This window comes from Dendrobium catenatum, unplaced genomic scaffold (genome assembly GCF_001605985.2).
Source record: "Dendrobium catenatum unplaced genomic scaffold, ASM160598v2 fragScaff_scaffold_353, whole genome shotgun sequence".
Lineage (NCBI taxonomy): Eukaryota > Viridiplantae > Streptophyta > Magnoliopsida > Asparagales > Orchidaceae > Dendrobium > Dendrobium catenatum.
The window spans coordinates 63,696-77,015 of record NW_021318815.1 but is presented as its reverse complement, the minus strand read 5'-3'; the positions used below and the strand labels follow the sequence as shown (position 1 = coordinate 77,015).

Here is a 13,320-nt window from a genome sequence, read left to right as displayed (position 1 = left end):
GATTGTCGAATGATGACAGACAATCATTTGTGGGCTGTTGATGACAGTCGGATAATGGCTATCAACTGATGATAAGGCAGACGACGATGCATAGGTGATGATTGTAATCGAGTGAAAATAGTTGGGTGATGGTAGTCAAGTGACGAAGAACGGACGATGGTAGATGGGCGACTCTATTGAATTTCTCAAACTTATATTTGGATGTGCAGATTGAACATTTTTAGGATGCCATCTCTTTTATTCAACCTATAACTTTAATACAATCTGCTAGAGTGGAAGTGCTCCAAATCTGTTGTTACAAGCACCAAAGAAAGAAATTGAGAGAAATCATCATGAAATTAAGCTTTCAATAGCAATTCTATATTTAAACAAAGCCCAAATGCTAGCATTTTTTTATTGATTAGGGCTATCAAAATCTAGCTTGACTTGTCAAATGGCCTTTGAATTTCTTGGCAGATTATGGTCTAAGGTTTCAATCAACTTTAGTTCGACAAAATTATGACAATGTAAATTGTTGCACCAGTGAGGAATGGCACTCAAAGGTAAAATGGATGGTTCGTCTAAGCCCCAATGTTTTGCTAAACCGTTGAAACTAAACTTAGTAAACTATGAATTGATAACCAAAAATAACATAACATTCGGACCTAATTGATTAAAAAAATTCATGCCACATCAATGTAGGTCAAGTATAAATGATTTAGGTTGTAAAGGGGCTGACCTTAAATTGCAAGCATGATCCAAATTAACACCCCTAGCAGTGGTTGTTTTCCTTTTTATTTTTGAGGTGAGGGTACGACCAAACTAGGATTGAATGAGGCAATTTCAAATAGTTAATTGCACTCTTTTTGTAGCATTTTGGGGCCCTCACACTGAAAGATAACTCCATAACATGTAAGTAAGCCCCCCCCCCGTTATCAACCTGAGCAAGCAAATAGAGAACCTAATTCCAAAACTTAGCATAGTTAAGTGCCTTGTTGAAATATCTGCCGTCTGAAATTCGGGTAATTTTTTATATTACTAATTAATTTTGAGTTAATTAGTAATTAGGAGTGTGAGAATATTGAATGGGATAGAAAAAAATCATGGTTTGAGATCTAAGAAGTAAGAATCCAATGTTTGGATTTTTCTCTGCAAGCGTCGTGGCGCCAATTTTGGAAGCGCCGTGGCGCCAATTTTGGAAGAGCCGTGGCGCCAATTTCTAATTTTTAAAAGAATATTAGGTTTTTAGAATGCACCGCGGCACCGGGTCTTAAGTGAGCATATTATGGGAAATTTTAGAAGATTCTCTGTGGGCATTGCAGCATTGGAAAGTGAGCGTTGCAAAGCTAGGTCGAAGTTAGTGCTTTTTAAATATTAAAATATCTCAACCCATTTGAGAAAATCCAATTGCTCAGCCACCTCGTCGTAGAAGAAAGGAGAAGAAAAGGAAGGATAGAGAAAGAAAAAGAGGAGTTTTGGAGGCCGAAATAAGGAAATCGTCCGTCCAACTATTGGGGAAATTATCGGGCTTGAGTTAATTTCTAATTATAAAAAGATATGCTTAAAAATATATTTTTCTTTAAGTCTGAAAGAGTTTTCACCGAATAACTTTTATTATACCGTGACACTTTTCATTCTGGACAATTTGATTGTAAGAATGCAAAATTTCATGGGTCAGTTTGCTCAGTGTGAATTTTAGTAAGTTTTGGTTTATTGAGTCTCCAATGAACTTCTATAAAATTAAAGTGTGCTAATTTATCATTTTACACATCCTTTGTAAAATTAATAAACTTTTGAAAATTTTGTATAAGCACCTGAAATTTTGGGCTTTTGATGAAATTGACATATATTTATATACATACTTTGAATTTCTTAGTTATATATGTATTTGCATTATCATGCATTTCATGACATTCTGGAGCTTTGTTGTGAAAAAGAAAGTACACTATGAAACTCTTTAATTGGGCCTAATGTGAACATATGTTTGTGTTGGTTTACTCTGTTTTGTTTTAGCTCTTAAATGACTCTATTTTGGAATATACTTTGCTCTGTTTTGGCTATGCTCTACACCTACTTCAGGCAAGTGGGAGGTAAAACTTGGGAGTTATGAGTGAGTATTAAGGCATGCATTTTGCATTCATTTTCATATGAGTAGTATGCCAAACCATGAAGCAAATAATAATGTTAGTTTCTTTTTGTTATTTTTCATTTTGATCTATGAATTGAACTTTGTTAAGAAGAAAAAGGGCGACCTATTGAGTTTTTACTCTCTATTAGTTAAAATATTTTAGGCAAAGGCAAGAGTCCTGCTGAGCAGATCGAGTTTAATATGGAGTAGGGAATCTAGTATTAGAAGGTACATATGATTTTGTAATTCAGATTATTTCTTTTCAATCACTTGTTACGATTATCATTATACCGAAGCCAGCTAATTATCCAGAAAATATAAAACATACAACCAGAAGGAATATACATAATATTTCTAAATTGAGTTGAGAATTAATAAGCATATAAGAAAAATAGGTAATTTCTAACTTAGATTTTGGGGTGTTATACTTGTAGCCTTGCCAATGAAGTTAAATATTCAAACAGACTTGAAGGTTGGTGCTCACATTGACCTCAAATCCTTGGTTCTAGACACCTCTAACAGCAACCAACATTCATGCATAGAAACAATACTATATGTCATATTTATTCTACAAGGTGCATTGCCCACTAAAACAATGCAAGTGAATGTGGAGAGGCAGTCCACTACAAAACAATTTTACAACTTAGCATGTCTCATTCAATAAATAAGCAACTCTTATCCTGCTTCTCTCAATAAATCTCTTTATTCTAATCAATTTTTAAATGCGCACATCTCCTTAGCTTCTTGGCCTCCAGATAAGCCTTCACTTGCATTGAGAAAGTCATCCAATATCTAGCGCTAATTCACAAATTTGGCTCTCAATAGTTTAGCCCAACAGAAGATTTGAGGTCCCCAAATATATTTTCTAATTCCACCTTTTCATGAGGTTTAGAGAAACCATGACTCAAACCCTTTAATGATCTCTCCAGGTGGATTTTGGTCCTCATTCTCCCCACAAAATCCTCACTTTCTAAAAAAAGTTTTTGAAACTACAAGAAACCAAACAAACCCATAAGGAATACAATGAAATCTCACAAAAAGTGAAAATTTTCAATTATAACTGAAAATTTGATTATTTATATTATAAATAACCCATATTCTAAATTTGATGATCAAGCGCTTAGGATCATGCATTCATTTGCAGCTAACTAAAATGTTATTTTCTATTGTATATCATATAGCAAATGAGAAAAGACAAATTTATGTTAACCATGTTCAAGTTTCATTCAAGATTATAGTAGCTATTACTCTTTCCTTTTTGCTAAACATCTTAAGTTAGTGGCATTGCTTCTTAAGCATTTTAATGTCATTGTAGATTGAAATAATACATAAATGCACATTTGGCATCAAATAGGAGAGAGCTAGATTCAACATAAAGTTAATGTGAAAAACATGCTAGAAAATAAGAATATTTTCGCACATTAACAACGACTAATGTAATTGATTTCTCTGTGAAGTACATCACCATTGTTTGGGAGATATAAATTGACTATAAAGGATAAAAGAAGTATTACTAATATGATTGCGGTCTGAATTTCATCTACAAGCATAAGAAAATGTATTGTTGGGTCCATAGTTATTTAAAGATCTCGAATCTCTATACTGTTCATAATTCATATGCCATGCGTGTACCACAAAAAGGAAGGATGCTCAAGGTTTGTTTTCATCAGAGAAGCCATTTAACATACAGCGAGTTCAAATTAATACTTCTTCAAATAAATAAAGCTACTTTTATCTGCAACTAAATAAGGGTATATGAAGAAGATGATAAATGGAAGAACAAATTCCAAAATGCAAGCGTAATATAGGCCTCAATGGATCCTTCTTTCATGCAATTAAGGAAATCAATTGTATCTGTTTGAAAAATGGACCTAATTCCATCAAGCTATGCGCATGTGAAAACTACAACATTTTATCATTCCTTTATCAATCAACAATGTATAAAATTCCAGGTGGAGATTGTCAAGAAATCTCACCAATAGATTGAAAAACGCTGAAGCCCCCAGCCTTAAGAATCAGGAAAAGTATAAGTTATATTAACGATAATGAGAAATTAAAGCAAATTGTCCGAAGCGTCTTCAATCCAGCATTCGCCACGATTCTTTTTGTGGAATCTGGATCCCGTTAGTGCCCTTCATAAAGCATTTGAATTAGAGATATTGTCGGGGTCTTTGAGAATATTGGAGATGAATTTGATGAGCGAGCAGAGTCCACCCAAAAAATTGTGATCGATCACCCCATTACCGTCCAGGACATGCGCGAAGTCTACAAGCCTCACCCTCGCACGGTTAGGGTATCGACCATCCTCAGAACCATCCTTGTCGTAGGCCACGAGGACGGAAGCCGAATAGAAGTGGAAGAGGGTCTGCTCCTCGAACCAGGCCTTCAGTTCAAGTAACTGGGCGAGAACTCCCTCCGCGCCACCGTAGACGGCAGACGCAAAGACGCAGTTCGGTTCGCAATCCGAGGCCGGGTCGGACGAAACGAAGCGACGGAGGATACGGCAGACGTCCTTAGCATTGAACTGGCGTACTTCATCGTGGCTGGGGCGCCACCTGCAGTCCTCGTCGTTGACCTGAAGACCAGAGATGCGGAAACCAAGGAGAGCGGAGGTGGATTTACGGTCCTTGGCGAGGCACTTGCGAAAGTAGTCTTCAGGAGCAGAGGGGAACCAGGTGCGGGATCCGATCTTGAGATCGATGACGGAGGGAAGACGGAGGCCGGCAAAGAGGTCGTCGAGGACGAGGTGGGGGTGGAGACCGGAGCCATCGGAAGCGCGGAGAAGCTGAGTTCCGTGGAATCCAGGGAAGAAGGAGCGGATGCGCGTGGGAATGCGGGGTTCGGAAGAGAAGGAGGTGTAGAAGGTCAATTCGTTGGCGCCACGGTCGTCGCTTTGAAGGGGCTTGTAGAAGAGGCCTGAGCCGTCGACGAGGGGGCCAAGGCGGCCATCTCGGGCCTGGTGGCCGGCTACCTGGTGTTCCGGTGGTTTCAGCATCGCCGCCAGGGGTGAGCTCGAACCTTCTGGTGAACTACCGTGAGCGAATCTTTGCTGTTAGGGCATCTCCAACCGAAAATGTCATTTTTCACTCCAAAAATGCAGGGAAATCAAAAAATGTCGTGTTTTATTTCCAATCCAACGCCATTTTGCCGCTAAACAGTCATTTTCTTTCGCGCCTTTCTTCCCAACCTATTCGGTAGAGAAAAAAAAATGGCGCAGATGAACAGTGCGACGCCAATATTGGCGTCGCATTGTTCATCCGCGATCAAATGGCATAAAAAATGGCAATCGGTTGGAGCAAAGCAAGAACGACAAACAAGTGTTTGCCGTTCGGTTGGAGATGCCCTTAGGCACTTCGACGGTGCACGGAGGGGGCGCATCTTTGTTGTTTTTTATTCTTTTTTATTTTAGAAGAGAATTTTGATTTTATAGCTTTATAAATAATAATAGCAAAAATTAAAGAAATTTATTATTGCTTTTTTTAAAAATGTAATCGAAATTTTATTTCACATATATATACTTTGTAATCTTATGTTATCATCTATATGATGAATAACAATGTCACGCCCTTCCATACATCGGTTTTTTTTTTTTTTTTGGGAAAATTTAGGGGCAAAGCCCAATTCATTGCATAAAAAGAAATTACAAGTGAGTAAAAAACAAAATATAATCCAAAATCTCAAAACAAAACAAGATTGAGGATTCTAAAGGAAATGAAAAGTTATAATTGGAAAATGAAACAGCAGTAGGGCAAAAGAGCCCAGGACTCAGATAAAATGCTCATAATACTCGAGAAGGATCAAAAATATGTGTCGGACTGAACTGAGCATTGCCCCTGGTTGCCAAAAAGACCATCCAAGGGGCTACTGAAGTAAATCAGCGATCATAATCGTCCCATCAAAAATGAGAACCCAGGCAATCAGACCAGACAGACGAGTCTTCCATTGCCTCCAAAATTGTAGATCATCCATAGCAGCAATGTAGTAATCCACTAGATTTGGCGTGAAGAATAGCCACAAAAATTCAATTTTTGTTCCAGCCATGAGTTTTGAATATAACTGCTTTTCTGATTTTGGCAACAACCGTGGCACTACAATCAAAGGTGTCACCAAATAACCTATCATTTCTTGCCCTCCAAAGGTAATAAAGCATTGTTGAAGCAGTAAGAAGATAAAAGTTCCTAGTGTGAGGTGTGTAACCCTGCTCCAGAATTTTATCATAAAGTTGATACATATTTGGCCTCATGAGCAGGTCTTGCAGGCATGGGATGAGCGACTTAGCCACATCAAAAGAGAAGTTGCACTCAAAAAATAAATGGGAAATAGTTTCCATACCACCATGACAAAGACAACATAAATTAGGAACAGCAATACCACGAGATGCTAAAACATCAGATGTTTTGAGACCACCTTTAAATGCCAACCACGCATAAACCGAGTAACGAAGAGCCCCTTTTTATGCCAAATAAAGTGGTGCCAAGTTACCTTAGTTCTGTTAATAAAGAACTGGGAGCAAAAATCACCAAATTTTGGGTTCTGTTTACCATTCCAGTAATGAGATTCCTCATGAGTATCAATGGCCACCAAATTAATAAGAGTGGCAATGTTGCTACCAAAAATTCCCTGGATATTCCAATTCCCATCCAGTATAATATTAGAGACATTCCAATCAAAGTACTGAGAGAAGCTCTCAACAGAGTTAGAATTGCAAAGTAAATCATCTATGGAAGAGACACCACACCAAGGGTCCCAATTAATAGATAAATTGCTAATAGGTGAAACATAGAGAGAAATGCAGTTTTTAATACTATTAGCAATGTTGCAAATGTAATCCCAGTAGTGCAACTTTTTCACCGCCATAAAATTCCATAGAGAATGATATTTGGCTTTCCACCAACTAAAATGGAGATTGCTAGAGTTAAGGAATCTCCAGATGATAGAGCAAGCGTGACTGTAGTATAAAGAATCAATAGAAGGTATACCCAGACCTCCATTAATTTTGGGGCAGCAAGTGTCTTTCCACGACACAGTGGCTAATTTTCTAAGGTTGATATTGCCAAAGAAAGTAAATCTTGAACACATACGGTTAATCAGTTTGCAACAACCCTTAGGAATGATGGAGCCACGGATCCAGTAAGCAATTGCATTACAGATGGTGAATTTAATGTATTGAATTATGCCCGCAAGTGATAGGGTTTTGGCTTTCCAACCATCTAAGAGAGTTGTGATTTTCTGAATCAACGGCTGAAAATCCCTCACTTTCAGCTTCTTGTAGTGAATGGGTAATCCCAAGTATTTAATGGGGCCGTGAGATTGTTGAATATTGAGAATGTTACAAATGTTCACAGCATTAGGAGTGTCTTTGGAGATCAGAATAGTGCTTTTGTGGGGGTTGACGTGTAGACCAGTAGCATCAGCAAAATCTCTAAGGATGGTATTCAAGGTATGAGCATTGGAGTTGGTGGAAGCTCCAAAAACTAACAGGTCATCAGCGAACATGAGACGGGACACCTTGCAGTTCCCAACAGAAATCCTAGTGAAGGCATTTTGAGAAGAAGCTAACTCTAGCTTAGAGGATAAACCATCCATGACAATACTAAACAAGTATGGGGAAAGTGGGCAGCCTCCTAATGCCCGAAATTGAATTAAAATAGCCTTCAAGCACCCCATTAATGCATATAGAGAAGTGAACATTTGTGGTACAAGCCTTAATCCAAGAAATGAAAAGATCCGGGAAACCTTTAGCTTCTAATCTCTTATAAAGAAAGTCTCTAGAAACCATGTCGAAAGCTTTCGTAATATCAAATTTAGCACAGTAGAATTTTTTCTTGCCTTTGGCATTGAAATTTCCTAGAAGTTCAGCAGCTAATAAAATGTTATCAGAGATGCTTCTCTTGTGGATAAAACCACCTTGACTAGGGTGGATGATATGAGGAAGGACAATTTCCATTATATTAGCTAAGATTTTAGCAATAATCTCATAGATAACATTGCAAAGAGCAATGGGCCGGAAATCCTTTACATTGTTGGCATGAGGTTTCTTTGGAATAAGTGCAACAGCATTGGCTTTAACTTGAATGGGCATGTAACTGGAGCTGAAAAAGGAAGAATCTGCTTTGCAAAGTTGATGCTTAATGACATTCCAAGAAGATCTATAGAATTCAAAGGTGAATCCATCTGGTCCAGGGGCAGAATTAGATTTCCCAAAGAAAATAATGTGTTTGATCTCGTCCAAGGTGACAGGTGCTATAAGAGTGGAAACAAGATGTTCAGGAATTAAGTTACCAGTCGGAATTTCATTGAGAGTATGGTCCGGACAATTAGGAGCTGGAGTATTAAATAACTTTATGTAATGATTGACAAAGACATTAGCAATGTCAGCGTGGGAGTTGAAAGTTCCTTGATCATTGGTGTTCTCTTTGATACGATTGCAGTTCCTTGATCATCTCAAAGAGCGTACAGCCCCAAATTTAAACCCTCAGGATGAAGACTGAATTCCACTAAAGGAGAGGGGTTTTCTTTTGCTCTGCTAGGGTTTCTTCCAGATTGTCTTTCCCGCCGCCACCCCGACCGGGGGCTTCTCCCCATGGCTGACGCTGAGTTCCCACCTCTTCTCTCCTCTTCCACCAATATCGCGTCTCCTAGAAACTCTATACTTCCTCTTTGGAAGAACCTTCTCAACACCACCCCCCAAGTCTCCACTAACTTCTCACACTCCCTTCCCTTTGTCCCTACGGAAAACTTCACGGCACAATTTACCAGTGACCAGTTCGTCGCTGGAGCACCGGAAAGGTCGCTATCTCTGGTTGGATACTCCATTGGGAAGAGACCTTTTTATGAAGCCCTACATGCGGTGATCAAAAGGACCTAGACACTAAAAGGATCCCTCACTCTTCTTACTATGGATGATGGATTCTTCTTACTAAAATTTACTGCACTTGAAGATTACAAGCATGCCTGGTTTGGGGGCCCTAGTTCTTCTTTGGTAAGCCTTTCGTCTTACAGAAATGGAGCCCAGATTTCATCCCGAAGCGTGAGGAATTTCCCTCTATTCCCTTATGGATAAAAATTATGAACCTTCCGCTCTCTCTCTGGACTCCGGAAGGTATCTCTAAACTTGCTAGTTTTATTGAAATTCCAATCGCTGTAGATGCCTTAACTGCGGCTAAAACTAGCTTAACTTTCGCTAGAGTTTGTGTTCAAGTTACAAGCAAATCCCCTTTCCCTGAGGAAATTTACTTCAATGTTGATGGAAAAACGACAGCTTTAAGGGTTTAATATGACTCGAAACCTGAAAGTTGCTCCCATTGTGGGAATATTATGCACCCTCCTACGCTTTGTCCCAAAGATCCCATTTTGAAACCAAACATTGGCAAGCAATAGAGAGGTAGGAGCTCCAGTCGGAGACCGCGTCCTTCCCCTCCGCCCAAACTTACAATGCCAAAATATACCCCTCCAAACCGAATAGCCCAACCACAACTTGGCCCTGCCCAGCAGCCTATCATGCCTCCCGCTCAGAACACTGCCTCTTCCTCTCTTATTCCAAACCTGAATTCTCCGTCTGGGGAATTCCAAGACATAACGGACATTGTCCCACAATTGAAACAACCCCCACCCCTCAACACAGCCAATAAATTCCAAGCACTATTTGATCAGGACAAGCCCGATGAGATTATCCCACCACATTCCCCCCCAAAACATACCCTTAACCAACCTCATACCAGCTCTTCTGACACTGGTAATCAAAATAATAACAATCCATCTCACACTTCACCCCGCAATCATCAACCAAACATTCCCCCACCCACCAATGAAACAAACAATGCCACTTCCAGCTCCACAAAATAACAGCCACCCAATGTCCAAAATAAAAAACAAACTAGAGGCAAGCAAGGGAAAAAAGCCTCTACCCCCAATTCTAAATCCCAATGACCCTTCCTAATTTTGCAGCTTGGAATATTCGGGGGTTTAACAACCCGAACAAAGTATTTTGCTGCAAAAATCTAGCCCGCTCTCACAACCTTGATCTTATCTTCATCCTTGAAGCTAAAATCTCTCATGCCAATCTCTCTAACCCCTGGTTTGTTGCCAATCACAAAATTTTCTTAAAAGATGGCTCCTGTAACAATTTCCAATTTTCCTCACCTGGGCGCATTTAGGTGAAATGGAATTATTAAGCTATTAATTTCATCCCTCAACGCAGGACTAACCAATTTATTCATGACATTATTCAAATTGACTCTATTACTATCTGTGTTGTAACTGCGGTTTATGCTAGCAATTCTTTTAGTGAAAGACAGACATTATGGAGGAATATTGAAGACATGGCTGGTACTATTTCATTCTCCTTGGGCTATTATAGGAGATTTCAACTGTTGTCGTAATTCTGGTGAAAAAGTTGGAGGTTCTGCACTTTCTACCTCTAATCTTGGTGATTTCAACAATATGGTTTTCAATACTGGGATGCACGATCTGTCCTCGGTTGGTCACTTTTTCACATGGCATAATTAGCAACAACACAATCCAATTCATATCAAACTTGATCGGACCTTGGTCAATGACCTTTAGCTTGAAACTTTTCTGAACTCCTTCTATAAGGTTGAGGACCTTGTTTGTTCGGACCACTCACCTCTCATTTTGGTGAATTCCATTGATTATAGCAAGAGGCATAGATTTCTGTACAAAAACTACTGCACCAATTTTCTGGAATACTTGAGCTCTCTAATGGATGCCTTTTCCCTCCCCAACAAGAGCAGTCCTCTTAGCTCTTTCATTTTCAAGCTTAAGATGCTTAAGAATTCTTTGAAGCATAAAAACTGGTCCAATGCCAACAACATACAAATTGAAATTGACTCTCTCAAGAATCAGCAGCACATTGTGCTTTCCCAAATTCAAAGCAATCCTATGGATACCCAACTCAATTGCAGTCTTAAGCTTATTGATTCTAAGCTTACTCATTACCAAGCCACTCTTACTAGCTGGATCACGCAAAGAGCAAAGGTGAAATGGCTAAAACACGGGGAAGATGACCTAAAGTTCTATCGGCTTTCCTTATTATTATGGTCATCATACTTTAATTCGAGCTTTTGGCTTCATTTGAGACAATTTTTTATTACTTTCTAAAAAAAAATTAGTACAAAATTTTCTTTTTCAAAACATAAAATAAAAATAAAAGCTACTTTAGAAAGTAATACGAAAACTGTGTCAAACAAAGCCTTCATCACTCTCAAAGGATTCAATGGTAAAGTTCAATATTATTTTTTTTAAAAGGATCGTGCCAATGAAGCTTGATGTCTTTACATTTATTGGCAAGTAGGGGTGTCAATATTTAACACGACCCGAAAACCCGACTCGAACCAGACCCAAAAATTTTGAATTAGGTTTAACTCAACCTGGAACGGGTCGGGTTCAACAATTCGACCCGTTTAAAATCGGGTGGGGTTCAAGTTGACCGCTTGACCCGAAATTGACCAGTTTTTTTACCCGAAAACCCGTTTTTGACTCGGCAACACCTTTTTTGGACCCGAAAAGCAAAGATTGACCCATTTTTGGACCCGAAAACTAACAGTTTTTTGTTTGCACCAGGTTATTTGGGTCATGTCGGCAAACCTTCTTAGAACATAATTTTGAACCATATTTAAGCTTTTTCCGAATCATGATCAAATATAGTCCTAACATATTTGAATACTACATAAAGAGGGCCTTTTGCAAGAGATACATGATAGCCAAGAGGCATTAAAATCATGAAGCTCCCTTCGAGTACCACCACCTTCGAACCAACGTCTGATCGATGTCTTTGGATCATCGTTCAACTACTAACGTCATACCATCGCCGCTTGACCACTGCCATACAACCTTCACCTCTCGAATTTCATTGTCAAATCTTCACTATTTGACCATTATCGTGTTGCCATCCAATCACCATTGCCGAACTTTTCTACCCATCGATCTTATAAGACCACAACCAAACTGCCTTTACTGAACCACAATCAAACATTCATCGCCTGACTGCCATCATATAACCACTAACCAACCGCAATTGTCGGACCACTGCCCGATCATCATCAGACATTAACTCTTTAACTATTATAGCCAAACCATCGCCTGAATACTATTCTCAAAGCATCTTAGCCAAAACTGACCAAATGCATTTCATCTTATACTGCATTTGTCATATTTTATACCCAATCTCCATACTCTTGTAATTTTGTCATGTCCAAGTTTAGGGATAGGTAAACAATTATAATCAATGTTTGCAAGTACTATAACGCATTAAGAGTAGGTGAATTTGTATTTAAATAAAAAAAAAAACTTTTCTTAACTTGAAAACAAATCAAAGAAATGTGTGGAAATTTTAATACAATTTTCAATCAGAAAATAAGAAGTAAATATTTTGTTATTCAAACTTTAGAAAATATTCAATTTTATTTCTTTTTAGTCTTTTAACCAAGATTTTAATAAGAAAAAAACTAAATCACATTTTTCCAAGGATCAATCAAGCAAACCAAGGTACAAAAAAAAGCCAAAAAGTAAGCTTGGAAAGTAAAAATACACAAATTAGATTTATAGTGGTTTAATCAAATCGACCGACATCCACTCCATGAAAGTTCTCCTCTTTGGGTATTATGATAACTAACGCTTCTTTAACACTCAACCAGGTGGAGAATGAACTTTACAAACTCTTCAGACCCTAAGGAATCTCCCTCCGTCCACCTCCTGGCTCGGTGGAGTTGTTGCTCCTTCCTTCAGCTCATTGCTATGGCAGAGATGTCGCTCTCTCCTTTCATCTCCATGTGAAAACCCCTCACACCCCTTGCACTCTCATGAAAGAACTCCTTCAACCTTACCTTCTCACTCTCCCCAAGTGGCTTGGAATCTCATGCAAGCAAGAAGACGACTCTCCTCTCCTTCTCTCAAGCTCTCTCCCTAGAAAACGTCTTTTCCTAGTTAACGTCTTGGCCCTCAAGCCTGTGTTGTTATGCTTATAAAGTTGGCTCTTAAAAAACTCTAATATTTAAAATTAATTAATCCAATTGTGCAATATGATCCTCGAGTCGTATTGTCTAATTAGTTTAATTTAAGCCTCTCATCGTATAGCACGATATACATTATCAGCTAGGACGAACAAAGGTTCATCTAGTGATCTCTTTGTTTGATTGTTATGTAAGATGATGATCATACAATACATTTTTTAATGAAGATTTGATCCATATTTG

General features: G+C 38.6%; 1 protein-coding gene across 1 annotated transcript; it reads right to left on the bottom strand.

Annotated features, from left to right (window-relative positions):
* Nucleotides 1–3,901: 3,901 nt before the first annotated feature.
* On the bottom strand, nucleotides 3,902–5,157 carry LOC110100476 (inositol polyphosphate multikinase beta-like). The gene has a single exon (XM_028693738.1). The coding sequence runs from the start codon at nucleotides 5,100–5,102 to the stop codon at nucleotides 4,242–4,244; it is 861 nt and encodes a 286-aa protein (XP_028549571.1). The 5' UTR covers nucleotides 5,103–5,157; the 3' UTR covers nucleotides 3,902–4,241.
* Between the last annotated feature and the right edge of the window lie 8,163 nt (nucleotides 5,158–13,320).

Coding starts and splice junctions, on each gene's coding strand:
- LOC110100476 (XM_028693738.1), bottom strand. CDS start 5,102: ATGCTGAAACCACCGGAACACCAGGTAGCCGGCCACCAGGCCCGAGAT.